This window comes from Onychomys torridus, chromosome 3 (genome assembly GCF_903995425.1).
Source record: "Onychomys torridus chromosome 3, mOncTor1.1, whole genome shotgun sequence".
Taxonomy (NCBI): Eukaryota; Metazoa; Chordata; class Mammalia; order Rodentia; family Cricetidae; genus Onychomys; species Onychomys torridus.
The window spans coordinates 115,713,451-115,741,360 of record NC_050445.1 but is presented as its reverse complement, the minus strand read 5'-3'; the positions used below and the strand labels follow the sequence as shown (position 1 = coordinate 115,741,360).

Here is a 27,910-nt window from a genome sequence, read left to right as displayed (position 1 = left end):
TTTTTGCTTATGGACGCTTGGTGGCACTGTTATCCAAGATGTGCCCAACTACACAGTGGGCCGAGTTTCTCTCTGTCTCTGTCTGTGTGTGTGTGTGTGTGTGTGTGTGTGTGTGTACATTGTATATGGAACAAGGAAAGAGAACGTACTTTAGGGAAAGGCAGATGCTTTAGACTTTTCTGGATCCAAGAATGAAACCCATTTATTGTAATGTGAAAAAAATCAGAGAAACAAACAAAAAACCAAATAAAAAGTGTCCATGTGCTGAGGCAAACCTTGTTTGCTCTGTTCTCTCTGTGGCTCTTGCTTTCCTCTTCACAGTCCTGTGACTGGAAACTGGCTGAAGGGCGGGCTGGCACCCAACCTTGGCATCTCAGCTGTCATGTTATACATGAGGCCTTTCCTTGATCTGTTTAGTGCCAGGTTTGGGGAGAGAGGGGTGCTTTCTGCCTCTTGTTGGGGTTCTCTTGTTTCAAGTGACTTCAGAGTGTTGTGCTGACAGGCTTTCTGTTCCCCAAGTGTGAAACAGATAAACCAGTTCCTCGTGAGCTTAATTCAGGTGTGCTGTGGGCAGCAAGCCTGGCGGGAGCTGAGATGTGCTGTGGGCAGTGAGCCTGGCGTCAGTAATGGTGTGTTAAACCGCAGGAGCTGCAGAGCCATGCAGAGGAAGGCTGTGTGAGATCTCAGAGGAAAACTGCGGGTGAGCAGTAACAACCCCGCCCATTTCCTTTAGATCATGACTCGATAGCCCTGATTCATTCATTGCTCAGTGTGACTTTGCAGACACTTTGAGCAGCAAGAACCAGTCTGTGTGAGCAGTTTGGTATAGCATTTCCTCGGGTTAATACACAGCCACTCGATTAGATGAATACACAGCCAGGTTTATCCTATTGTATGGATGGATGCAATTTCAGCTTTTCCCTTTCTAATAAACAACTCGATCCACGTACAGAAATCTTTGTCTACGTTCTGCTTTTCCATAGGAAGGTTTCTAGAACCAGGATTATTAGGTCAGAGGTCATGGACTTCCTTTGTAGAAGCTAAAGCAAGAAGTGTGTTGGTAGGGCCTCACTGTGTGTATCAGAGAAATTTCTTTCATCTTATTTAAAATTTATATTTACTTTTTGATTAGATACTGCATGCATCTACTATATATGGTTGGTCAGCCTATGTATTTATGTATGTATGTATGTATGTATGCATGTATGTATCCTATCTATCATCTATGTATCTATATATCTATGTATGTATGTATCTATCTATCTATGTATCTATGAATGTATCTATCATCTATGTATGTATGTATGTATATATGTATCTATCTATCTATCTATCTATGTATCTATCTGTATCAATCTTCTATCTATGTATCTATCTCTATCTATTATCTATCTATCATCTATCTAGCTATTATCCATCTATCATATCTATCTATCTATCTATCTATCTATCTATCTATCTTTCTATGTATCTATGAATGTATCTATCTATCATCTATCTATCAATCTACCTTCTATCTATGTATCTATCTGTATCCACCTTCTATCTATGTATCTATCTCTATCCATCTATCATCTATCTATCTATCTATCTATCTATCTATCTATCTATCTACCTATCTATGAATGTATCTACCTATCTATGAATGTATCTATCTATCTATCTATCTATCTATCTATCTATCTATCTATCTATCTATGAATGTATCTATCTATCTATCTATCTATCTATCTATCTATCTATCTTTCTATGTATCTATGAATGTATCTATCAATCTACCTTGTATCTATGTATCTATCTGTATCTACCTTTCTATCTATGTATCTATGTATCTATCTATCTATTATCCATCTATCATCTATCATCTCTCTCTCTCTCTTTCTCTCTCTCTCTCTCTCTCTCTCTCTCTCTCTGAATGTCTCTATCTACTGCCTCTGCTTTGGCCCCCATTCAACAATCCTCTCCTTTCTTCCCTTGCAAGTGCGTTTCTTTGACCACATTTCGGTCTCCTTATGTATCAGCAAATGTGACCATGGACTCTAGTGTCTACCACTCTAGTCTAAGTAGTTGCACACTGTGCTCACTGCTCTGCCCTTACCTTTCTACCTTGTGCTATGAAGTAGAAACAGTGCTTGTTTCCTTTCTATGCAGAGGGGCTCCTCTTTCTTGAAGCCACACAGTACTCCACTGTGGGTGGACCACACTTTCTTCAACCCACCCTCTATGGGTGGATACCTGGCTTGTCCCAGACCCCTGCTACCTCTAGCCACGCTGTGGTCAACAATGTCACTCTGATCACACAGGTACTTCTGTAGAGAGGATCTGGAGGAAGGACTGGCAGGTAAAAACGAGTTAGTTTGGTAGCCCCCAGCTGCCTTCCCATGGGAGTCAACCTCTTTCATTTTCTGCCACTAGCCAAACTAAGAGTGTGTTTTCCCTGCAGCCTTGCTGACGGTGGATGCCGGGCTATAGAGGCATTTATTTATAGGTCTGGGGTGGGAGGAGAAATTCTCTGGCCTTCACATGCTCCCTGCAAATGTAAGTCCTTCTTTACCTGCTGCTCTCCTACTCTGTCTCTTTACTCGGCTCTGTCTACAGGGAGGGAGGGAAATGGGAACAGGGGCTGGAACTGGATAGATGGGGGCAGAAGCTCTCACCCCAGGGGACCCAAAGTCCTGGATCTAATTCAGATGCTCATTGTTGAGATAACACACTTTAGTAAAACTCTTGCTTGGCATGTGACAGACCTATAGGAGAAGACTGTTCACTCTTGTTAGGGGTGGACTCACTTGCCTCCCCAAACCACTGAGTCTTTTAAAGCTTTTTTTTTGGTTTGTTTATTTGTGTGTGTGTGTGTGTGTGTGTGTGTGTGTGTGTGTGGTGTGTGTGTGTGTGTGATGTTAATGTGTGAGTGTGTGTGTATGTGTATGTGTGTGTGTGGGCTGTGTCATGTTAATGTGTGAGTGTACACATATACTTGTGTTTGTATGTTGGTATCATCCTCAATAACTCTTCACCTTATTTAATTTTTTTGAGACAGGATCTTTCTACTATATAGCTCTGACTGTCATGGAACTCACTCTGTAGACTAGGCTGGCCCTGAACTCATAGAGATCCACCTGCCTCTACCTCCTGAGTGCTGGGATTAAAGGCGTATGCTGCCACCAACCCCAGCCTTTCATCATATTTTTTGAGACAAGGTCTCTCACTGAGCCTGGAACTGGTAAGGCTGCCTAGGCAGGGAGCCCTAGGGATCCTCCTGCCTCTGCCTCCCAAGAGCTGCGAGGACAAGTGTGTAATAACATGTCTGGCCTTTACATGGTTCTGGGCATAGAACTGGACTTTTCATGCTTCTGTGGCAAGGGTTGGACTCACTGAGACATCTCCCCAGTCCTTGACACTGAGTCTCTGCTTTCTTCCCCACTTGTGGGTGCCGGCTGCCCTGGGACTTTATGGGCACCACCATGGAGCGTCTGGCTTGGGACACTTCCATTCTTGACATATTTCTTGTTTGTAACAAGCCTAGTTCTTCAGGTAGTATTTGTCTGAGGCAGGCTGTGGCTTCTTCCTTCCTTCCTTCCTTCCTTCCTTCCTTCCTTCCTTCCCTCCCTCCCTCCCTCCCTCCCTCCCTCTTTCCTTCCTTCCTTCCTTCCCTCCCTCCCTCCCTCCCTCCTTCCTTCCTTCCTTCCTTCCTTCCTTCCTTCCTTCCTTTCTTTCTTTTTTTCCTACTGGGAATTGTTCATGTTGGCTGAGTGGTCTACCACTGTGTACCTCCCTGGTGGTTTATGGGGTTTGTATCGCCACTGAATTCTGTTTCTCTCTTGGGTGCTGGTGTGTAGGCGTGGGCACCCGGCCTTAATGGGAGGTGGGGATGGGGTGTCTCCAGCCAGAGCTGTTGGTTTAGGGACATGAGGCTGTGGCATTTGCACCAGCCACCCCATCCTGGGTCTTCTCTTCTCTTGAGCCTTGTCTCTGCAGAGCCTCCCTTCATCTGAACCTGCCATGCAAGGCCCTGAGCCCTGGGGTCTCAGGCCCAGCTATTAGAGCAGCTAGTGTGGCAGAGGATGGCGTCTGGTTAGGATGGTCACCACAAAGCTCAGATTCCACATAGAGTCCCATACCCCAATCCTCTGTGTGTCCTAGCTCTGCAGCAAGATCCTGGAGAAGACGGCCAACCCTCAGTGGAACCAGAACATCACATTGCCCGCGATGGTGAGTGGTCCTTAGCGGGCTTCCTGGTCTCCCAGTCCTGCTGGCACCTTTGGTTTCTTCTAAAAAGTCTGTTCTCATCTGGCCCCCTTTCCTTCTCCAGTTTCCCTCTATGTGTGAAAAAATGAGGATTCGTGTCATGGACTGGTGAGTTCCGGGTCCTTGAGGGGGTTGTCTCCAGGGGTCCTGGGTCTGTCGTTTTCGTGGACCTGGGCTGTTGCTGTGGCAGAGGGTGAATGTGTCGAGGTAGGATGTGAGGGCTGTGGGCAGTTAGGGGACAACCAGGAGCTGCGGTGCCACACTGGCTGCAGATAAGGAGACCACAGCCAGGAGGCAGTGAGGACCCCCCTCTGGGGGCTTCCTGAGAAGTTGCTTTGACTGGTCATCGGTAAAGGTCACATACAAGACGTGGAAGCCAAAGGAGCTGCTCTGTCCCTGTGGGAGGGAAGAAAAGCCCCCACATTGGGGGTGGGGTTATATCGTCTGAATAGGGGTCATCGTTGTGGGTGTTGAACAGGTCAGGACAGTACCTTGGGAGTGTCTTAGAATCTTATTCTTGTTATCACCAATTTGTAGGCCAGGGCCATGTCCAGAGAGCACTTTCCATGTCTGTGAGTTTATCTGAACCCTGACAAGGCGGCCTGCTCCTGCTTCACAGAGGAAGGCCCAGGGAGGAAAACCCACATGGTCTGTCAGAGGTGACAGTTCAGAAGTCACAGAGGCCTGGTGTGAATCCCAGCCAGAGCTGGTGCCCTAAATCCTCCTGACCATGCTGTCTCTTACAGTAGCAGCAAGGAGGCACCCTCTCTCCCACTTGAGGGGACATCAGGGCCCAAGCTCCACAAACTCCAGAAGCCTAGGCTTTCCACAAAGAGCAAGCTGTCCTTTCTCTGCCCCCAGAAGTCCTGGTCATGTGGCTCCCCGGCCATTCTCCATCAGTTGCATGCCCATGGCACCCCCATCTAGGAGGATAATGAGAGACCAGGAGAAAAACCCCAGGCCGCAGAGCCATTAAAGTGTGTGCCAGTTCCCCAGGCCTAAAGAAAACAGATTGAGAGAATTAGAGGGAAGGGAGTGTGGGCAGGGGGCAGGGAGAGGTCCTGAGGTCCGCCACGGCTGGTGTGAGCTTCGGGGAAGGGGAAGCGGTTTGGTGGAAAGGTACACTTTGTGTTCCCAGAGCCATCTCTGCATGTCCGCTGGCAAGGACTATGCTGTGTTGACTGGGACAGCCCAGTGTGCATGTGCGTGCATGCATGCATCTGTGTGGATGCGTGTGGGTGCGGTTGGCTCATGGGTTGTGGCTCTGCCTGGCCTGTCTCCCTTGGAGCTGTGTCAAAGCTATCGGCATACTGTACAATCCAAACACATTACGGAATCTGGTGGCTGCATCTCTGCCTGGGTTGAAGTGGCACTTTTATTGTTAGTCTATTTTGAGACTTGCTGTTTTCCAAAAGCAAGCCCTAAGCCTCAAAACCCAGCTCTAGGCCAGAAAGTATGCCACTGCTGGAAGTTTCTATCCAGAAAGCCCTTCTTCCCGGAACACACAGATGAACTGCTGCTGTCACCTGAATCTTAGAAACATGATGCAGTCCATGTGGCTCTATAACTTAATCTTTCTTCCGAGTCTTTAAAAATTCCTTTTAAATTAAGAAATAAAAATTCCTCAGGTCTGGAGGGATGGCTCAGTGGCTAAGAGTGCTTACTGTTCTTCTAGAGGATCAGGGCTCAGTTCCCAGCACCTACAATGTGCAGCTTGAGACTGTCTGTAGCTCCAGTTCCAGAGGATTCAACACCCCCTTTCCCCCCGACATGCAGTGCACATAAACTTGTTTGGGCAAACACACATAGACATCAAGAATACAAGACACCTTTCAAAAAAACCTCAGCAGAGGCCACCTCCATAGACAGAACAAACCAGTCTTGTTCTCCTCCCTATTTGGACAAGGTCAGAAGTCAGACAGCCAGTCCTCTTTACAGGATGCGCTGAACAGTGTTTAAAAGCGCATGAAGCTTGCTTAGTGTCTTTGGGGTACTGGATTAGGTTCCTATCAGGGCAAGAAGAAACCAAGAGAGGGACATTCGATGTCAGGCACTGGTGCCAGTCACCTCTAGGAAGTTTTCTCATGACGCAGCATACCAGGAACCATGATCCAGATCTGGGCTGCCAGGCCAGTCATTCTTCCTCATACGACCCTTGTCAGAGGGTCACTTCAAAAGCCAAACCTTAATGCCCTTTCTGGGAAATCCAAAGGGGAAGGAAGGAACAGAGACTAGGGTACCTCATGGGGGTAGGGTTAAGAGGAAAATGAAACCAGCACGCCTTTGGTGTCTTTGGAAACGATGGGGGACAAATCTGTCATGGTCAAAGTGCTCACTGTGGGGAAGAAGTCCCAGGAAAACCAAGAGAGTTGAGAAGGGTACTAGAGAGCCTTTCTGAGGGATCCAGGGCCTGCCAAAGCTGGCACTGCTGACGTCTGGCTTGTCTCTGGGTCTGTCCCTTGAATCAAAAGGTGTTCAACCCCTGTGACCTCTGCCCCCTGGAAGCCTGGAGCCTTCTCTTCTCACACAAAAATGTCTCCTGACATAGCCATCTATGCTCTGGGGTTAGGCCGTTAGGTGGAGAAGCCCGGGTCACCCTCCAGAGGAAAGGACAGTGCCAGTGGTCAGGGCTCTGGATTCCACACCAGAAGTAGCTTGCCTCTGAGCTCTGTCTCTGAGATTTTATTGTGGGTGTGTGTGTGTGTGTGTGTGTGTGTGTGTGTGTGTGTGTGTGTGTGCATATGTGTATACTTGCATGTGGAGGCCAGATGTCAAATCCTCAACTTTTCTCTAGTTTTTGAGATCAGGCCTCTCATTAACCCTGCAGCTTGTGATTTTACCTGGATTGGCTGGCCGGTGAGCCTTGGAATCCTCTCAGCCATGCACCTGGCTTTTTACATGTGTGCTGGGGATTCAAACAGTGGTGACATCGGAGGCAGGGAGCCAGCATTAGTGATCTCCCTTCATTATTATCTAGGAGGCAGGTGTGGGGTTCAGAGGCAGCATCTGCAGAGGATGCTGTGGGCTAGCAGGTTTCTTTTCCTGGAGAGCCTACCCACAGGCCCCTGCACTGGCTGCGATGGGAGAAGCCTTCCTCTCAGAAAGCAGGAAAGGGACTTCTGGACTGCCAAGGAACATGACACCTTGAGGGGATCAGGGTGACAGTCCCGGCTGACGGGAAGGCTTGCATGCCTCTGTACCTCTTTCCTCATTCCTCAGAGGATGTTAAAATGTACTTGGTCTCTTAGCAGCTGTGAAGCTCCTGTGGGACATGCTGTCGCAGCTAAAGATGCCATCCAAGGCACTGCACACTGGCGCTAGCCCCTGCTGTGGCTTCGGAAATGGCTTATTGGATCTTGGCATTTCTTGGGCTCCCGGGACCTTTTGAGTCTGGAAACTGCTCTTCCCCAGAAGCCTCCTGCCCCTCATCCTGCTTGCCTCTGGCCTCCTCCCTGTCAACCTGGGCTGGTGGCCCTGTGTAAGCCAGCTAATAAGGAGTAGAAGGTTGTCAACATGAACAAGTTGCCCCTCGAGGTGTCTTGAGCAAGCTTCCTTCTTTCTAGTCTCCCTCCTCCTGGGTTTCCCAGGCCTCAGTAGAAGACTGGAGCCCTAGCAATCTATCACCAAGGTCACTTCCTTCTTGAGTGGGCTGTGCTCCACCTGCCTCTTACACTCATGTCCTCTCTCTGTCCTTGTTCTAGGGATCGCCTCACTCACAATGACACTGTGGCCACCACCTACTTGGGGATGTCGAAAATCTCTGCCCCAGGAGGAGAAATAGAAGGTAAGTCCCACCTGCTCCCAGCTCCCCAGGCCCGCCTCCCTCTATCTTAAGATTAGAGCGCCTGCAGTCTAAGGGAGATCCATTTCCCAGTGATAGCTCACTTACAGACTTTTGGGGTGCTACACTCTGAGTGGGGGGGTGCACGCTGGATAGTCTAAAGGGGTCTCCTCAGTCCTGCAGGGGGGCACCACATGAGTGCCCAGTGATCCTTATTTTTTTCAATGGATTTTGCTGGTCTACTAAAATGTAACCCACTGTCAGTTTGTAAACAAATATTTACAGCTGAAGGAAGACTAACATTTACCTATGAGAGATACCCTTCAGTTCATCACTGCAGGTGAAAAAGATATCCTGCACCTTCTGGGAAAGACACACATCTCTCTCTCTCTCTCTCTCTCTCTCTCTCTCTCTCTCTCTCTCACACACACACACACACACACACACACACACACACACACACACACACACGATACATACCTGTATACATTAACATGAGTTGTTTGATCATTGCTTTTTGTCTCTTGGCAATATTAGACTGAGGTCTTTTCTTGTGATTAAGTATTCTTCTAGAACACATTTGTGTGTGTGTGTGTGTGTCTGTGTGTGTCTGTGTGTCTGTGTGTGTCTGTGCTAGGGACAGAACTTATGGCCTTGCACATGGCAGCTGAACACTCTATCAACTGAGTTACATCCCTAGCCCATAGAATACAACTGTGATAAATATACATTCCATTGAGTGTACATAATCAAATAAACTAGTTAATATGGAGTATTCAGGCATCTTCTGATTTTTCTACCTTATAACTAACTTTGCAATGAATGTTTTTTATAGCTGAGTTCCATGCTGTACATACATTAACAACAACAACAACAAAAACAACAACAAACAAAAACACAGGTCTGGAAAGATGACAGAGATTAAGACCATCTGCTGCTCTTGCAGAAGGCCAGGGCTTGGTTCCCAGCACCCACATGGCAGCTTGCAACTGCCTGTAACTCCAGTTCCAGGGGACCTGATACCCTCTTCTGGCCTCTGAGGGTAACTGCATGCGTGTGGTGCATACACATACCTACAGGAAAATACACACACAAAAAAATAAAACAAAACAAAATTAGCTTTGTGCTGTTGGGAATCAAACTCAGTGCCTCAAGTGTGCTGGACAAGTGCTTTACTACTGAGCTGCACCCCCTGCTCTCAAGCCCCACCCCCATAAGTCTAAAGTCAATGCTGATAAAGGATTTTAGCACTTTTAAGACCTTCTGTCAATATTGAAGTTGCCTGTCAACAAGGCCGAACTAATTTGCCCTCAGAAACTTCCATACACTCGATGTGAAGTTTTCAACATGCCTAAAATAATACTGGAGAGGAGAGTGGTGGTGCACGCCAGAAATCCCAGCACTCGGGAGGGAGAGGCAGGAACATCAGGAGTTTGAAACCATCCTCAGCTACAAAGTGAATTTGAGGGCAGCCTGGGCTATAAGAGACCCTCCTTCAGAAGAACAAACCAACCAAACCAAACTACAACAAAATCCCAAAAACAATAACAAAGAGAATTTTGTTAATTTGAAGGTAAAAGTGATTTTTTCTCATTTCATTGAGGTTTAAAGAAGTGGGCCAACTGTGTACATTTTGAACTTTTGACATACATATTATAGTTATTCTGCTATAAACACACACTCCTGAGTTGTATTTCTGCAGGCATGTTTGTCTTTTTCTTACTGTTCTCTATGACTGTGGGCACTAACTTTGAGCTTGCTCTTAAGTAATTCTTACCAGTTATATTTGAATACTCTCTGACAGGTAGAAATTAAATTTTCATGTAGCCAAACCTGCTACTCTCTTACTTAGTAAGACTGTGAACTAACCATCACCTCCTCCAGACCGTCTTTTGGTGATGTCCGCGATGTGTTTTGACTGATCTGTTTCCGACATCTCCAAATGCCATCTTTCTCGCGTCCTAAGTTCTCTTGAGTTCAGCCCTTGCTTTTCTATTATCTTCTGTTCCCTTCTTATTAATGCTTGCTGTCAGTATCTGGGTTATGCTGGCTCTGTAAAATTAATCGGAAAGACTGAAAGTCGAACATCTGGGAACAGTTTATATAACATAGAATGTAGTCTTTTGAGGGTTTGAAGTAATTCACCCATAAAACCATGTGGGCTTGGTGCCCTTTCTGAGTGGGTGTAGTGATGACTCGTTATAAACTTTTCAGTTTCTCTTATGATCATTGCTATTTTTAGGGTGTTATTTTTTGCTCTTGTCAGTTTTGACAATTTATATTTTTCTAGAAATACTTGCACTATGTTGAGTCTTTAAAATATGTTCACAATGTTTCTCACAGTGACTTCTAGAGTTTGGACACTTTCTTCTACTTGGGCCATCTCTTTCTTCTTTACTGTGTTTGAATTTTCTTCTTTTCCCTCAATTAGCTGCTCAGCCTTTAAAACAAAAACTTCACTGGACAATTTCAGTTCCAGGCTCCTTAGCCGTTTAGACTTATTTTATTATTTCCTTGTCAATTTTTTTAAACTAGCTTATGTTTAAAGTTTTCTTGTTTAAATAACAAAAGTTTGGTTTCTACTTTATAGGCCATGTATAAATAATTGCAAACCTCTAGGTTTTATTTAACCTTTTTTCCTTTTTGAGTTGAGTCTCATGTGGTCTAGGTTGGGCTTGAACTTGGTATGTTGACAAGGATGACCTTGAACTCTGGATCCTCCTGCCTCCACCTTCCAAGTATGAAGTTCTGGGACACAAGTGTATAGTACACACCTGGTTTATGTGATGCCAGTGAAATAACTCAGAATCTTGTGCATGCCAGACAAGCACTTTGCCAGATAAACTATATCCCAAATCTTTATTAACTTTACTTTTAAAACTTACTTTCCCCATTCCATATGTGATACACTTTGAATTTGTTTGGGGTGTGTTTTCTGAGAAAAGTCTGGTTGGCTTCCTGTGTGGGAATCTGACTGGCTTCCGGCTGATGAGGCAACATTTATCTGTAAGTTCCAAGAAACAGTTCCGTGAGTGATCCTGTTGTGTGAACATTGCTGAGTGTGCTCACGGAACTGAGACAATATGACATTGTTATGGGGCCACCCTTGTACTGGAAGCCCATGGTTAGCCAGGACACCTTTTGTAAATTCTTAGTTGAATTTTTTGTTTTTGTTTTTGTTTTTTTTGAGACATGGTTTCTCAGTGTAGCTTTGGTGCCTGTCCTGGATCTCACTCTGTAGACCAGGCTGGCCTCGAACTCGCAGAGATCCGCCTGCCTCTGCCTCCCGAGTGCTGGGATTAAAGGCTTGTGCCAATTCTTGGTTGAATTTTGTTTAAGATAGCATTCTTGCATTTGCCTGACGACTCTTCCAGCCTCTGCCATGGACAGCTGAAGGTGGGATGGGGTAGTGCTGAGAACTGGTTCTGCAGCAGCTGGGGCTCCAGTTTTTTGTAAGCAGGAGAGTCACCCAGTCTCCTCTATAAAGTGGGGTCCTTGGCTTCTTCCCTCTTAGGGAATCACCCACTTCCACTCCTCTGATGTCTGGTATTCAGTGGTCGGAGGCAGCCAGGTATTATTATGTCATTATTTCACCCTCAGGACCACCCATCCATCCCCCTGCCCCTCCCCCCATCGATTCTGCTCCTCTTTGTCCCAGTCTGTCTCCCCACAGAAGTTATCCCAAAAGGCTGCATCTCCTTGTCTTCTTGCCTGAACTTGAGAACCCCAAACTATTGCAAACGGAGGCTCTCCTGACCCTTACGGATGTGTCTCTGTGATTGGAGGCACTCTGTCCTGCTCTAAGATGCAGGCTTTCATGGGCAGCAGAGTCCGGCCTGGCGGTCTGCCCTCTCACGGCTACTCACTTTCTAATGAGGTATGCTCAGTAAGGATGTTGCACAGGCAGGGGTGGGGTGGTTGTGGGGGTTGGGTGGGGCTCTCTGCCTCTGCCACTCTGCCGCTTTGGTGGCTCACGTACCTCATCCCCAGTGCTCTCTCATCCCTTCTTTTAACTCCTCTGAAACATATTTCAAAAGAAAATAGTTTTGGAGAAAGAGTCACACTGTGTAGCCCTGGTGGGCCTGGAACTTGAAACTCTTCTGGTGCCTGGTGTACAGTGGTCACAGGAAGCCAGGCTGGCCTCACACTCTTAGAGATGTGACTGCCTCAGGCTCCTGAGTGCCTGGATTAAAGGCATATATATTATAACACTTGACGTTGTTGTTGTTGTTGTTGTTATTATTATTATTATTATTGGCAAGGTCTCATGTATCCCAGACTGCCTTGATCTCATTGTGTGCCTAGGATGACCTTCAACTTCTGATCCTCCTGTCTCCAGGCTCCCAAAGCGCTGGGGTTACAGGCATATGCCACCAGGCAGGTTGATGTAGTGTGGGATCCTGAACACAGGGCTTCGTGCATGCTAGGCAGGTACCCTACAAATTGAGTTACATCCCCCATCCCCAAAGACTTCTGGTTCCTAAAATCTCAAGTACACACCAAGGTTGAGAGTCATCCAGTGAACTCCTCAACACCTTCTCCTCAGTGTCTGGTGCTGACCTGTCGTTCTGACTCCATCACTGTGCTTTGAGCTGTCTAGCACATTCAGACACACTTCTAGAAGGTTCTGCTGTTGGAATGCCCCCCCTCCCATCTGTGAGGACTCTGTCCCAGGGTGTAGTTCCCCCTTCCCCCCGGGAGCTGGTCAGGGTTTGGTGTGGTGTTGCTTTGCACACACAGACAGATGCACCGAGACAGGCACAGTGTCTGATGCGGGTGATGCCCGGGAAGTTCTGCCCACCCTGGATGTCACGAGTCTTCCTCAGTTTTCAAACTGGGTACTGTCTCTGTCTCTGAATACAGGAACTGATGATGGCCAAGGCGCAGTATGACATTTTTGAGTGTTTTTTTGGGGAAGTTTCTGATATGATACAGCTGTGCCTGTCCTCAGTAACCTGATGAGAGTTTAGGCCCTCCCCCAACCCCACCAGCCTTTATTTTTGGTATGATGTTGGCCTTCTCTTTATCATATAAGTTATTTATTTACTCACTCACTTGTTTATTGCACTGGGAATCAAATTTAGGGCCTCGGGCATGCTTATAGCAAATACACTACCACTGTGCCCTGTAACCAGCCTCCTATCACCCTCGTTTAATGAGGCGAGAAAGTTGGTCCCATGGTCACTAGATGGCGCTCGAGTCATGAGCAACCTAATGTGCTTCGAGGTGGCGTGAAAGGCTGGACCACTGACTGTTCTTACACCCAGCTAACTACTTCTGGAATGTGCAGCAAAACAGACAAATCAATGTGACAGCAGGGTTAACTTTATTCATCAAACTGGGTTATTCTTTGGGACTTCCCAGTCTTCTGAAGTTCCTTCCTGTAGAGGTGGGTCCCTTTCTCAGGTGGAAGATCTGTCTAGTTCGAAGGGTGTCACGTGCCTCACTCCTGGCTAAGTTTCTTTCCCTAGCCCAGAAGCCCTGCTCAGAACATGTCCCTGCCACATTCCTTTCTTCTCTTTTGTATTTCTCCTTACTATGGTGGGATGGCACACTACCTTGTTCTCTTGTTTCTCCCAACACACAACACAAACTGTACTATAGAAGTGAATCTGGCTAGGAATGGAGCCCAGCTGGTAGAGTGCTTGGCCAGCATGCTGGAAGCCCTGGGTTCCATTCCCAGCACCGAATAAACAGGGCACTGTGTCAAGTCCCTGGTAGCCCAGTGCTTGGGTGGTAGAGTTAGAAGGATTAGAAGTTCAAGATCATCTTTGGTTATACAGTGAGTATGAGACCCACCTCGGCTAACTAGTTGAGACCGTGTCTCAAAACAACAACAACAACAATCAAACTCCTCTCTCCTCCTACCTTGATGTTCCAGATGATTTGGTTCAGCCTGGAGTTTTGTTTTTGTGTTCTTGTTTTTGTCCCCAGTAAGGACAAGACCTAACACTACCTCTTAGGCACTTCTGCCCACAAGTTTGCCTGGGCACACTGAAGTATTCTTTGGACCCTCTACACCAGTGTATTAAGGAAGGCTTTGTTTTTGTTTAAAAAAACGGAGTGTGCAGTCTCCTTAGATGTGGCAGTTCTTTGGAAAGGTAGTAGGCATGTGGGACCTGTGACACCTGCAGGCATCTCCAACACCTTCACCCGTATGAACACCATGCTACAGAACAGCACTGAGAAAACCAAAGTTGTCTTTGGACTATGGATGACGGTGAATTTCCCAGCAATCTCTCCTTTCCCCTCCTGCCTGGCCCAGGCGGGTGTCAGGCAGCCAAAGCCATGGGCTTGGGGCTCTGCCGAGCCTTGGGAGTTGGCAGGGCTGGCTGAAGGTAATGGCTTGGCTTCTCCAGGGTACACACGTGTCCCCAGGGACCGCCTACTGAGCTGTGACATGTGGCTGGCAGCATGCTCTTTCCCTTCTAGCTCACCCAGGTGAGGGAGTTGGGCTTCACTCTCACAGAGAAAAGCTGGGCGTGTTCATCTGGGACTTGGGGCTTCCTTGGGCCCAGTTCTCCAGGCTCAGGGAAAACACAGCGAAACACTTGTGTTTTGGCAGAAAGACGGCCAGGACTAAATAGAGGCTTTGTGTCGGGCAGCTTCTCTGCTCACCCTGCCTTTGACTTTATGAGCTGTCTGCAGACACAGGGGCGAGAACCTGGGGTGAACCATGGCATTGGAGACTTGTGACGGGCTCTCAGGTCCGGAGGCACTGACTTAAGACGTCAGCAGGGCCATGCCAAGGCCCACTATGATACTCGTTTATGGTTCCTTAAATAGACGAATACACAACTGAACAAGGAGGCCTGCTCCGTTCTTCTAGCCACCAGCAGCAGGTGTTGGTAGCTGTCTGGTGGGACTGGTAGACAGCGGTCTCTGACTGGCTGCCAGATTAAAAGTCAGTCTCTGGCAAGAAGCACCCAGGGGTCACATCTATGACCCTGGCTTCATTAGTTAAGGATAATGGGTTCCTCCTGCCGAGCACCATTTGGACGGAGCTTAAAGTAGAATCTGGGGCCCATGGGTGTGCCTGTGTGGGTCACCCATCCAGGCTGAGAGCTCTCCTGTGCCGAGGACCCAGCTCAATTCCCATAGACAGGAGAATCTTCACAGGGTACTGTCTCTGTCCCACTGATTCTTGCCAGTTAGCAGTGGTAGCCGAGACCTGGCTGTAGAGATCTAAGGGCCAGCCCAGGGCCTTGCCCTCTTGGGCCTTTGGCCTCACTTCTCCAGCCTGGCTTTACTTCCAGACTCCCGTATCTGTAACTTATTCTTCCGCCACACTCCTTTTATGAGCCTTCCAGGGGTGTCCAACCTGGATTCTCTGGGCCACATTGGATGAAGAATTACCCCAGGCTACATTAGACCCAGGGTGTCCAAGCCACAGCCTCGGGGTTCTGAGAGAACAAATACATTTGTTTTGAATAACAGTGTAGCATGATAATCCATTCCGGGCTGCATGTTCATTGGACGTCCCTCTGCAGCTCCTAGCAAACATCATGAATCTGTGGGGAAATAAAAGGGTTAAGATATTTTCATTACACTTACTTAATGCATGTGCACGTATATGTGTAGGTGCGTGTGCTAGTGAACAACACCTGTCTCTTATCTTCCCAGGAAATCTCTGGTGCTAAAAGCCAGACCTAGGTGGCTTCTGTTGAGAAAATAGTGTCGCCGTCTGTTGCAATACTAAAGTTTCCCACTAGGTGGAGATGTTGTGCCTTGAATGGCCTTGGCTTAGAGTGCTGGGTCCGAAGTGTCAATCTGATATTTGGAGCCCAGGGTGTTTCCTTGCCCACAAGGGCTTTTTCCCTTTTCATGTTCCTTTCGCTGCATCATTCCTCCTAATTTACCTGTATATAACGTGGAAAAAGCACATTTTCTTCTGTGTGTTGTTTCTTGAGTATGTTGAATGGAGGTTCAGGTCATGGAGGTGGTGAGGGCTGCCTGGTTGGAGTTGTGGGCAGGGTGTTGCCTTCCTTTGTTGTTCATTCACAGTGGCTGTCTGCCAGCTCTCCATCCAGGCTCCAGTTCATGTAACCATTCTCCACCAAGCCTAGCTCATCCTAACCCCTTTTCCATTTCTTTATGCTTCAGAGGAGCCGGCAGGTGTACTCAAGCCTCCGAAAGCCACTGACCGTACGTTGCTGTCACTTAGGGGATGGGACCTTGGGGCTTCTGCTGGAGGGGAAATTTCTGACTTGCATGAGGGAGAACTGAACTGCAGCCAGGCCCCCGAGTTGACCACTGCTAAGTCTCAGCCACTGGGTCACTGACGCTTTAAGGGCAGTTCCTCCAGCTCTCCCAGACCATTTCTAAGCTTGTTGCCTCTGCTGATGCTTCCAACGTGGGGGACATAGTGGGAGAGGGGGATTGTGAGGTATCTTGGGGATCTGTAGGTGGCCAGGGGAATGAGAAATGCTTGACACATAATTCACAAGGTAAATCATAATTGTGATGATTGATCCAAGCAGTTAGTAGTGTTCCCTGAGTCCCATCATTCCAAGGCTTCCCCCTTTGCTTCCCAAAGCCAAGCTCTGTCTGCTCTGAGGTCTGGAGGAGGAAATACGTGGAAAGATGATGGGCAGGCCAGCTCCAGCTGCCCCTGCCTCCCTGCACTGTCTCGGCAGTGTGACTTAGAGTATACAGCTGCATGCATGGCCCTACTGCACAGGTCTCCCTGGAAACCCTTTTCCCTGGCTCATCCTTGTGTGGACAGAGACACCCAGATGGGCCCAGCGGAGGTTCTACCTTGAACGTTTTGGAAATGTCCTTTGAAAGGAATACCCTGCCTTTGCAGGGTTTCAGAGTCTGGCCAGTGAGGTCTTGTCCCCAGAAGGGCAGCTATGACATTATCAAGAGAATATCTCCCAGAAGGTGGGGATGACAAGACAGGACTGATCCCTTTATCTGTTCTCCAACTCCCCAGTGCCACCATAAATTGTGTGAGAGGAGGAAGGGATCCCCGGGACATAGCTTCTCTGGTCACTGGACTCTGGATCACCTCTGTTCCTCCTCCCGCATGGCCTGAGGGGGAAGGCTTGAGCAACCGCTTGTGTTCCAGCCAGCTGAGTGTGTCACACCAATTTGGGTCCTATCTCCTTGCTAGCTTGTGATCGGCCACATCTCTGAGCCTCAGTTCCCTCATCTGTGAAACAGAACTAGTAACTAGTAATAGAAATAGCCTCCTTTGGCATACTGAGTCCTCAAGAGATGAGCAGAGTTGATGTAGTCATTGCTGGTGTATTACTAGTTACACATGCACAGGGGCCACATCTGGTGCATGTGAGGGAAACAGGGCTAGAGATGGGATCAGATCTGAAGGTGGCTGGGTTGAACCTTTAGAAAGATCTCCAGGGCCACCTCTCTGACACCTGCTTGTATCTTCCAGTGGATGACAACTTGGGTTTCCTCCCCACCTTTGGGCCCTGCTACGTGAACCTCTATGGCAGTCCCCGGGAGTTCACGGGCTTCCCAGACCCTTATGCAGAGCTCAACACGGGAAAGGTGAGCAGCCACATGCATCCCCTAAGGGTCTCCATGCTGGCCTGGCAGTGTCTGGGCCCAGGTGATATTCACTCGGCCTTACGAGGCCTGGACAGACCTCTCAGAGCACCTCCTTCTGTTAGGCCTTCTGACTTCTTTTATCCTGGGCCAGATGGGCCTGTGCACTGTCTCCATCCCGAGACACCCAGGCCCATCTCTCTCAGGTGGAGGATTGCTACATCCCCATTCTGTAGGGGTGAATCATATTATGTGGTCACGTGTTGTGCTCCCCACTCCTCACCCCTTTGCTGGCGACCCGACTTTCTCTTGCAGGGTGAAGGTGTGGCTTACCGAGGCAGGCTTCTGCTGTCTCTAGAGACCAAACTGGTGGAGCACAGTGAGCAGAAGGTGGAAGACCTTCCTGCTGATGATATCCTGCGTGTGGAGGTGAGGACATGGCTCTGGGAGAGAGCTGGGTCCCTGCTGGAAGTAGGGACAAGGTAGCTAAGGACCGTGGTAGAGGGCCTTCTTCAGTTCTGCTCCACATTTACTATGGCGGCACTTCTGAGGGCCCCTGTGTCTCAGATGTAAGGTGGGAAAAGTGTAGTACCCTACCCCAGGGATGCTTTGAGGTTTAAGGGAGATAAATGAAAGTACTATAGAAACTCGGAGCTTGATGCAAAGTGAAACACTGTTTTGTAAAGGATTCCTTGGGAACAGCCAGCCATGATCAGTTCAACACCATTTACCACTGGTGTCTTCAAATCCAGCATGGGGTAGCTGTTGTTAACCCCACATGTGGATGAAGACTCTCAGGCCCAGAACCTTCAGGGCAATGCATGCTCTCCTCTAACTAACTGAAGTACTAACTGAAGTAACTAACACTGGAGTTAGTTACCTCTAGTTTCCACAAGGGCCCTCCTACCTGTCATTTGCATCAGTTCCCCTGTCTGGAGTCATATTTACTTTAGGAAATGGTGGTGAAAAGAGACTTGATGTAGGCACACAGTAGGCAAACGGTAAGACTTGATGTAGGCACACAGTAGGCAAACGGTAAGACTTGATGTAGGCACACAGTAGGCAAACGGTAAGACTTGATGTAGGCACACAGTAGGCAAACGGTAAGACTTGATGTAGGCACACAGTAGGCAAATGGTAAGACTTGATGTAGGCACACAGTAGGCAAACGGTAAGACTTGATGTATACACACACAGTAGGCAAATGGTAAGACTTGATGTATACACACAGTAGGCAAATGGTAAGACTTGATGTAGGCACACAGTAGGCAAACGGTAAGACTTGATGTAGGCACACAGTAGGCAAACGGTAAGACTTGATGTATACACACAGTAGGCAAATGCTAAGACTTGATGTATACACACAGTAGGCAAATGGTAAGACTTGATGTAGGCACACAGTAGGCAAACGGTAAGACTTGATGTAGGCACACAGTAGGCAAACGGTAAGACTTGATGTAGGCACACAGTAGGCAAACGGTAAGACTTGATGTATACACACAGTAGGCAAACGGTAAGACTTGATGTAGGCACACAGTAGGCAAACGGTAAGACTTGATGTAGGCACACAGTAGGCAAACGGTAAGACTTGATGTAGGCACACAGTAGGCAAACGGTAAGACTTGATGTATACACACAGTAGGCAAACGGTAAGACTTGATGTATACACACAGTAGGCAAACGGTAAGACTTGATGTATACACACAGTAGGCAAACGGTAAGACTTGATGTAGGCACACAGTAGGCAAACGGTAAGACTTGATGTAGGCACACAGTAGGCAAACGGTAAGACTTGATGTATACACACAGTAGGCAAACGGTAAGACTTGATGTAGGCACACAGTAGGCAAACGGTAAGACTTGATGTAGGTACACAGTAGGCAAATGGTAAGACTTGATGTAGGTACACAGTAGGTACATAATAAGTGTTGTCTGTCATCACCATTCACATGCTTCATGACTCAGCCTTTCCACTCCTTTCTCCTCGGCTTTCCAAGGAAGTGACTATAAAATCATGTAATTTTCTTTCCTTTCTTTCTTTCTTTTTTCTTTTCTTTTTTTTTCTTTTTCTTTTTGGTTTTTCAAGACAAGGTTTCTCTGTGTAGTTTTGGTGCCTGTCCTGGAACTTGCTTTGTAGCCCAGGCTAACCTCGAACTTACAGAGATCTGCCTGCTTCTGCCTCCCGAGTGCTGGGATTAAAGGCATGTGCCACCACCGCCCAGCTAGAATCACATAATTTTCATGCCAAGACACATGGATATTTTATGTTGTCTCAGCTCTGTGCCTTGGGCTTGGAGAGGCTAATTTGAACTAAATATTCTGAGCACATGGTTGAAGCTGCCTAAGCCGACTACAGAGTTTCCTGGTGTAAGTGTGTGTGTGTGTGTGTGTGCGTGTGTGCGTGTGTGTGTGTGTGTGGTTGTGTGTGTCTGGGCCATGCATGATGGTTGAGAGCTTTCAGCCCCTTTAAGAGCTGCCCTGAGGGACACTGCGGGAGACCCTGCTCTGTGGACATGGTGGTGCCATCGATGCTGGTTTGGATTAAAGAGCAGCCTGACCTTGGAGGAGCAGATTGTTAGGAAACATGAGTGAATGTGAGTGGACCTGGAATGAGTTTGTTCAGTCAGTAACCAAGTCTGGAAGCTGTTCCTTTGGACCATCAGGCACTCTCTTCCCAGCCAGGAATTTCTGGGTCCTGTTCATGGTTGGGGCCTGACATCTATGGGATCCACCCTGCTGGGTACCTTGCTTGTCTCCTTGTGACCCCTGACCTGCTCACTCTGCCCACAGAAGTACCTCCGGAGGCGCAAATATTCCCTCTTTGCTGCCTTCTACTCAGCCACAATGCTGCAGGATGTGGATGACGCCATCCAGTTCGAGGTCAGCATTGGGAACTATGGAAACAAGTTCGACACCACCTGCCTGCCACTGGCCTCCACCACCCAGTACAGCCGGGCAGTCTTTGATGGTGGGTGAGGCCGGAAGGGACCTGGGTCATAGGGCAGACACCATTCCCTAAACCCTGCTGCCATGGAAACCACACCAAACCTCGACTACTTCTTGCGCTCTCCCCCCTCCCCAATATTCCTCTTGTGGGGCCCACTGTGCCCACAGGATGGACTCCTATACAGTTGCCCTGGTCCTGAACCACTGCCACCAACACAGGGCGCGGGGGGGGGGGGGGGGTCTAAGGGATTGACTTGGAGACCTTGGAGATGTGAGCTTTGGTTTGCCAGGGCTTTCTGTCTATCAGCCCTCTTGTTTTGATGGGAGAGCCACAGCAGTCTGTTGCCCTACAAAATGTGCTCAGGTACCTTGTCTGTGTGCTGGAGACTACCAGCCTTACCATAAGCATCTAAGGGGAGAGGAGAGTAGGACCTGTCTATCTGGAGTCCTCTCCCAAGCTGAAAGCCCAGTGGCCTGAGCACCGTCCTTTGCAGAGCCATGTTCTACTGCCCTGGGCCCCTGCCCAGTGCTCAGGCCCCTCTCCCCTCCCTGCAGGGTGCCACTACTATTACTTGCCTTGGGGCAACGTGAAGCCAGTGGTGGTGCTGTCCTCATACTGGGAAGACATTAGCCATCGAATTGAGACTCAAAATCAGCTCCTGCAGATCGCTGACCGGCTGGTGAGTGCGATCCTGTCCAGATATGGTGCCTGGCCTCCAGCCCTGCCAGAAGTATCGGCAGACTTGTAGAGAAGATGGGGTAGGAAGGGTGCTGGGCTCACCCCAGGTGGATGTGGGATGACTGTGGGGCAGAGAGTTGAGAGATAGCTGGGGTGTCAGGATATGCCCGGTGCTTATTACTAGATAGATACCTCTTGACTCTGATACCACATACAATAGTTTTGTTAGAAACTTCCAGCCAGGAGCCAGACGCTAGAGCTCCAAACTTAGATCCAGGTGGCATTCATGGATGCTGAGGGAGAGGTGTGGGATATGGAGGGGAGCAGCTAAGGAGCATCAAGAGGATGTCATGGGGACAATGGGAAGATGTAGAAGAGGATGCCACCTAGGATATCATGGCAAGGACTCAGGGGAGGGTGAATCTTATGATCTTGGGAGGAAAGTAGCTTTTTAGGGAGTGTGGAACTTGAGCTGCCTGGCCTTGATACATTCGTCTTGGGGAGATGAAGGGCTTTGAGAGAAATGATCTGAGGTTCAAAGCTGGGAACCTGGGGAGAGGAACAGTGTTTGGATGACAGAGTAATTCTGCTTTGGGAGTGAGGAGAGGGTTCTGGGAACCTCTCTGCACTTCAGGGCTGCCTGGTGTTTGGACAAGGCATGCGGAAGAGTCTTGAGAGGGCTGAGGTATAGAGGCTAAGGGAGGAAGAAGGATGCTCGAAGCTGCTGGTTCAGGCAGTGGCTCTGGGCTCCCTTCCAGGGAGCATCACCCAAGGGAGGCCAGAATGGCTACAGGGCAGGAATGAGGGGCAGCAGCGGGGATGAGGGTGAAGAGGCCTGGGGATGACTGGGGAGCACTGCTGGAGAGAAGGCAGAAAGGTGAGGAAGGGCTGATGTCCTTGAAACTGGCAGTTGGTGGTGATGGGGAACTTGGAGTTTGAGGCTGTGCTTTATCTGTTCCGCTCTCCACGCCACTTCTGATTGTCACACCAGAAGGCCGCAGTTCCCCACAGCAGGGACTGTGTTTGCTTCTTAGGGTTTTCCCTCAGGGTGCACCACACATCACATGCTCAGAAAGGCTGATGTGTGAAGAGGGCTGCTTGGGGCACTGAAGCAGCCTTGGACCTGACAGGTATTTCGAGGTTGGCCTCTGCCTTCCAGCTCAGGGCCGAGGCCTAGGGAAAGTGCCCAGAGAAGTGCCAGAGAAGATCGGATGAAAGTCCAAGAGAACCAGCTCTGAGAGTCTGGTCCTTATGCCCAGTGGTGGCTGCATGGCTGCTGGGGGAGACTGGTTAGCTCTGGATCTGGCTGTGTGGCTGACTCCAAAAAGGATAAGGATGGACAGAGGAGTCTCAGAGAGATCCACTCCCCTGTGGGGAGTCAGGCCTGGCCTTGGGGTGGCAGCTGGGACAGGATGCATTCAGGCTAGGAAGAAGTTCTAACTAGCAAGGGAACCCCCTGTGGCCACATGTGAGACTGGGGTTCTGAGGGTCCGGGTGGGGAATCCTGGAATGTGCTGGCAGATTGAGTCTGGCTTTGCTTTTTTCTTTTTCCTATTATCTATTCCCTTCTGGCTCGGGGACAGGGCCTGGGGGTTGGGTCCCCCTCCATGGTGACACTCCTGACCTAAGCTTGCCTGTTCCACAGGAAGCTAGCTTGGAGCAGGTCCACCTGGCTCTGAAGGCACAGTGTTCCTCCGAGGACATGGACGCCCTGGTAGCTCAACTGACAGACGAGCTCCTTGCAGACTGCAGGTAGGGGGTACTTGGCACCCTCAGATGCCTCTCCTAGCTCAACCGACGCTGTCTCCTCAGAGTGTTCGTGTGTGGTGGTGAGCAGAGGCACGTCTCCCAGCCACGCTTGGCCAGCAGTCTGGCCAGTGCTGAGCCCAGAGGTGGTGGAGCCGGCACTGGGAGTTGAAAAGGTGACGTTTAGAACAGGTCATAAATCTCCCCGCAGCAACAGCAGCAGCAGCAGCTGTGGGCTGGGCGACCGGCTTACCTGAATGGGAAGCATTGTGTGTCTGATCCCCGACCTCATAGCTCCCTGATGGAATCTCCAGGAGAAGCTGGGGTGGGGGCACCCCTCCTTCCCCCAAGGCCATGTTGTCGGGGACCATGGTTTCTGTTTAGGTTTCTACTGCACATGGCTGATTGTCAACTTCAGGAAAGGGGGGCCTGGGAGTGAGGGAGGATAGGAGCGCCGGTCAGCAGACGGGACTCACCTCGGCGTCTCTTGCACATCCAGGAGGGCTAGGGTTAGTCACTGTGAAGGGAGCTTTGAAGTTGAACTTGGCATGAAGAATGACTTCTTAACAATAAGACTGGCACTGTGGGGAGGATTAAATAACAGGAAGTGTGGTTACCACAGTGACAGATGCAAGGAAGCCCACCCCTCACCACAGTCTGGGGGCTTTCAGTAGCTCCGCTTCTTTGGGCCTTGGTTTCTCAGCTATGAAATGGACTTGGTCATAGCTACTCTTCTGCATTCTATGGGGTTCAGTATGAAGGTAGCCACCCCACCCCCACCCCATCTTCTCCTCCCTCAGGCTTGCTAGAGAGCCCTGTTGAGGGGATCAGAGAAATGCCCTCACTGTGAGAGATACGTAACTGTGGTGGCTAGGCACTTGCCTACCCTGCTTATGAAGGGTGCCTTTACCCGATCAAGTGTTCCCAAAGGAGCAGTGCCCCCTGCCCTGCCCCAGGCAGGTCACCCCTCCATTTTCCATAGCTTCCTGAAACTAGCTCAGCCCCAGCTGTATTGGTAAGGGTCTAACTTGAGCCCTCTAGATATGACAGGGAAGTGAGAAGTGGCGTCTGTGGGAACTCAGGGCAGATGCATCTGGCAGGGGATCTTCCTGAAGGAGGATGTCTGGTGGAGATGGTAGGGTTGGAAGTGGAGAGGAGGCTGCCAGGACCACGGCATGTAGTCCTGAAAAGCCTGCTGTCTCCAGGGGTACCAAGGACAGCTGATGCCTAACAGGGCAGGTTTTAGGGGCTCTACCAAGGAAAGCTCAGGCTTGGCTATCTAAGGAGCCCCCTGGATCAGTTGCTTGATGTAGCTTCAGGGTGATGAGAGAGGAGACACAGGAGTGGTAAGTGACTGACCTAAGATACAGGCAGCTAAGGTAAAGATGCTGGCGAGGGTGGGTGTTGAGGGAGCCGAGGGGAGCACAGATTTGGGGAAGTTTGTGTGTATTCACTAATCATAAACCTCTAATCATGCCATTCTCTGAGGGCCAGATAAGGAAACTGAGGTACACAGGGATTGATTGACACACCCTGATTCATGTGTCAAGTAAGTGGAAGAGTGTCCTTGTGTTATTCAGCCACAGATAGAACTGGGGGCCCAGGAGAGACCCAGGATAATTCCCTAGCTGTGGCCATGACAGCTGGGTGCGCTTTGGGGCCATTCTCTGCGGGGTTTAGCAGGAGGGAAGCAGACTGGGAGCGATGGGGCATCAGGAAGCTGGCCTTGGCCTGGAGGTGGAAGGAATAGGGTGCTGGAGGGGCCCCAGGGTGGGGCTCCTTCTCAGAGCATCCTGCACCCTGGCCATGCCTACAGAAAGACTACTGTGCCCAGTGATGCCACTTCAGGGACAGAGGCTGGCAGAACATGGGTCTCTGAAGTACTGATCGTTGGCAGTTGTGGGGTGGAACAGGCAAGTTTGTGGGGCTGGGAGTTTGAAAATGGGTGGGACCCAATTCCTGGCAAGTCTGAGGTGCTGGGTCACTGGAGGCTGTAGCACTTGGTCCTGGGCTGTCCTCAGTGCCCTCTCAGGGAGGATTTATCTGAAACACTCTGCCAAGCCAGGCTCTTTTGCCACTCTCCTGGGGGTAGGAAGATGCCCAGGCCTCTGGGGGGCATCAGCCAGGGCAGGAGCCTGAATTGGGGGGTTCCATCCTCTCAGGGTGTCTGATGGGATCTTCAGGGAAGGCACTCCAGATCCATTCCTCCGGGCACTACCTGAGGCCACCATGTGACTGAGACTTCAGCATAAGCAGGTGTCATGGCTGATGAGGGCTGATTACTTAATATTAGCCTTATTGTCTCCAGCCAGGGCCCTTCCCTGCCTCCTCCCCCTGCTCCATGTAGTTAAACCCTCTTCTCTGATCTCTGGGCTCACTGCTTCTCCTCTCTGTGTGTCTGCCCTGTCAGCTGGTCCAGGCTGTGTCTGAGGCCACACATGCCCGGCACATGTCATCTCCACCGCCTGTCTTCGCAGGTCCACCACCTTCAGAGATCACAGTGCAAACCTAGCGGCTCACACAGCCTTCCTCCCCGCTCTCCTCCCCAGCCCAGCCACACACCCTTCCTTTCTCACTCTCTTCTTCCCCCCTTTCTTGTTGGCATCCTGGAGAGGACTGTTTTCCCCAAAGGGCACCTCATAGCCCTCATCCCCCGGAATCATAGCCAGCTTTTTGGACGCTGCCCACCCTATCACGCACCCTTTGCCTCTGTGCATTACTTTTTGCCGTCATGCTGTTCCATTAGCTGCAAAGCCCTTCCTAGCATTCTGCAATAGGACTAGCTCCTGTCAGCCCTGCAGGTGCAGATCAGGGCCACTTTTTCCAGGGAAAACTCCACGGCTGCTCCTGTGGGGGATGGCATGCTGCCTCAGTTTCTCCTCAGGGGAAGGCAAGGTTGGGGAAGGGTCATCTCTTTGGACCTCAACCTGTAGCTCAACTCAAGAAGGAGGCCAGCTCACTCTCCAGGGGAGTGGCCCGGGTACAGTCACCAACTTGGTCCCCAGGGACAGGTGGTGACTTCTGCTCCGGGTTATGTGGCCCACCTCCCATTGGTAGGGAGGACTAGGCATGCAATCTCCTCCTCAGACTCTCTCCTTTCTGTACCCCTGTACTGGACTTCCCTGTGGGCGGGAAAGAGCCAGGGCACCTTGTGAGGGATCAGGACAGTGCTTGGCTGGTCTTGGGGAGTTTTGGTTGGGTGGTCTGCTGGAGGGTCCTCCCTGTTTTCTGACCTTGACCGGGCTTCTGCAGCCCTCTGCTCCATTGCGCACCAGGGCCCCTCACCCACACCATGCAAGGCCTCCACCCGCTGCCGCTGCCGCCGGCCCGGGGCTGCCGTCCGCGGCACCCTCGGGGCAGTAAATATTATATTACCACAGGGTGTGCAGTACGTGACCTGAGACGGGCCCCGGGGCTTAAGTTTCCCCGAGATGGAGCTCGCGCACCCGCTCCCCCCACCCTAAAAATTCAATTAAAAAAAATAACAGGAAAGACGCAGCGCGCCGAGGGCCTGCCAGAGCGGTGCCGTGGCGCTCCGGCGGTAATTGGTTCTGCATAGCTCGGGGAAATTGGCAGAAAAAATAAATCAGCCGGGAGCCGGGAGTCCAGACGCTGCGGGGAGGGGGCGGGGGCTGCAGCGTGGAGCAGGCCTGGCGCAGCAGCGTTGACGAATGTCCTGTTTGAGGGCAAGGGCTGGGCCAGCTGGAGGGTCCTGCTTGGGGAGGGAGGACTGGAGCTCACCCCCTCTTTTCCAACATTTCTCCTGGGTGTGCTCATCCAGCTCCAGAACGGTGTGGAGCATCCATCTGCGGGGGGCCTTCAGAGAGTCCCTGTGGGATGGGTCGGGGACCAGAGATCTTTGCCCCCACACAGGATGAAGTTTAATTTACCCCCTCACTTCAGTGCTGTTAGTTGAAGGCTGCAGTACCCCAGCAGGGCTCAGAAGGCTTTCCAAAGCTCAGGATTCTGGGAGGGCCGTCTCGGGGCAGCCAGGGTGGATGCTTCTGTGTTCACGGTTACTGGCCTCCCCACGGCGTCTGCAGTAGCTAGTCAGGGGTCCATAAATTTCTTTCTTGGAGAAAGTGTGCGCCCAACACAGAAGGGATTTATTTTAGTATGGGACAACTTAGACTTTAGCCTCTGCCCTAGACAACACAAGGGGGGCGGGAAAGGGACCCTCTAGGTCCTCTGAAAGCTTGCAGTCAGCTTGGAGAGGGAACACTCATACAAAAGAACCCACCAAACTGGAGGGGTGGGGGTAAGTCCCAAAAGGATTGCCTGGGAATAAAGAGGCATGTTTCAGAGTGGGAGGGCCAAGAGTATGTGGGGGGAGATTTCCTGGAGCAGGCAGGACACAGTGAGGTGAGCACCCAGCAGGCTGGCAGGGAGCAGGGAGGGACCCTATAAATGTGCATACTTATGTGTACATAGGTACATGCACCTGCCTCTGTGGTGTGTGGAGCCCTGGTGAACAAGCACATTCCACCTGTCTCTCACAGCCAGCCCCTGTGTGACATCCATGAAATACCTTCTGCTACCCACCTTGATCAGTATCTGTTCCGGCAACGTACCCGTCACCTGAGCCAGATCAAAGAAGCTGCCCTGGCCTTGAAGCTTGGCCACAGTGAACTCTCCACTGCCCTGGAGCAGGCTGAGGACTGGCTTCTTCGTCTCCGTGCCCTGGCTGAGGAGGTAGTGAATCCTGAGGGGCTTTCTCTTCTTCAGCCTCCCTGCCTCCTGGAATGTAGACCAAAGGTTTATACTGTGATACATTGCTGGGAGACCTTGAGCAGGTCACTTAACCTTCTGAGCATTAGTATGCCCATTTGTAGGACACAGCAGCATATTTACTAGGTGTTACAGGGTCCAACTCAGAGTCTGGCACATAGTAGGTACTCAGTAGATGGCCTAGCCTGCCAAAGGATGTCAGAGCAGGGCTAGTATCAGAACCCAGAGTGCCTGGCTCTAGGTCTCATGTTGAAGCCTGCTTCCCCCAAGAA

General features: G+C 50.0%; 1 protein-coding gene across 1 annotated transcript in view; it reads left to right on the top strand.

Moving 5' to 3' along the window:
* Positions 1–27,910, top strand: part of Dysf (dysferlin) — a 189,173-nt gene that overhangs the window by 74,507 nt on the left and 86,756 nt on the right. Inside the window, exons 15-24 of the mRNA XM_036181918.1 lie at positions 4,144–4,212; positions 4,313–4,356; positions 7,950–8,032; positions 16,133–16,174; positions 17,427–17,542; positions 17,855–17,968; positions 20,330–20,507; positions 21,041–21,165; positions 22,810–22,916; positions 27,410–27,602. Coding sequence (XP_036037811.1) covers positions 4,144–4,212; positions 4,313–4,356; positions 7,950–8,032; positions 16,133–16,174; positions 17,427–17,542; positions 17,855–17,968; positions 20,330–20,507; positions 21,041–21,165; positions 22,810–22,916; positions 27,410–27,602 — 1,071 coding nt within the window. The remainder of the gene's footprint in view (positions 1–4,143; positions 4,213–4,312; positions 4,357–7,949; positions 8,033–16,132; positions 16,175–17,426; positions 17,543–17,854; positions 17,969–20,329; positions 20,508–21,040; positions 21,166–22,809; positions 22,917–27,409; positions 27,603–27,910) is intronic.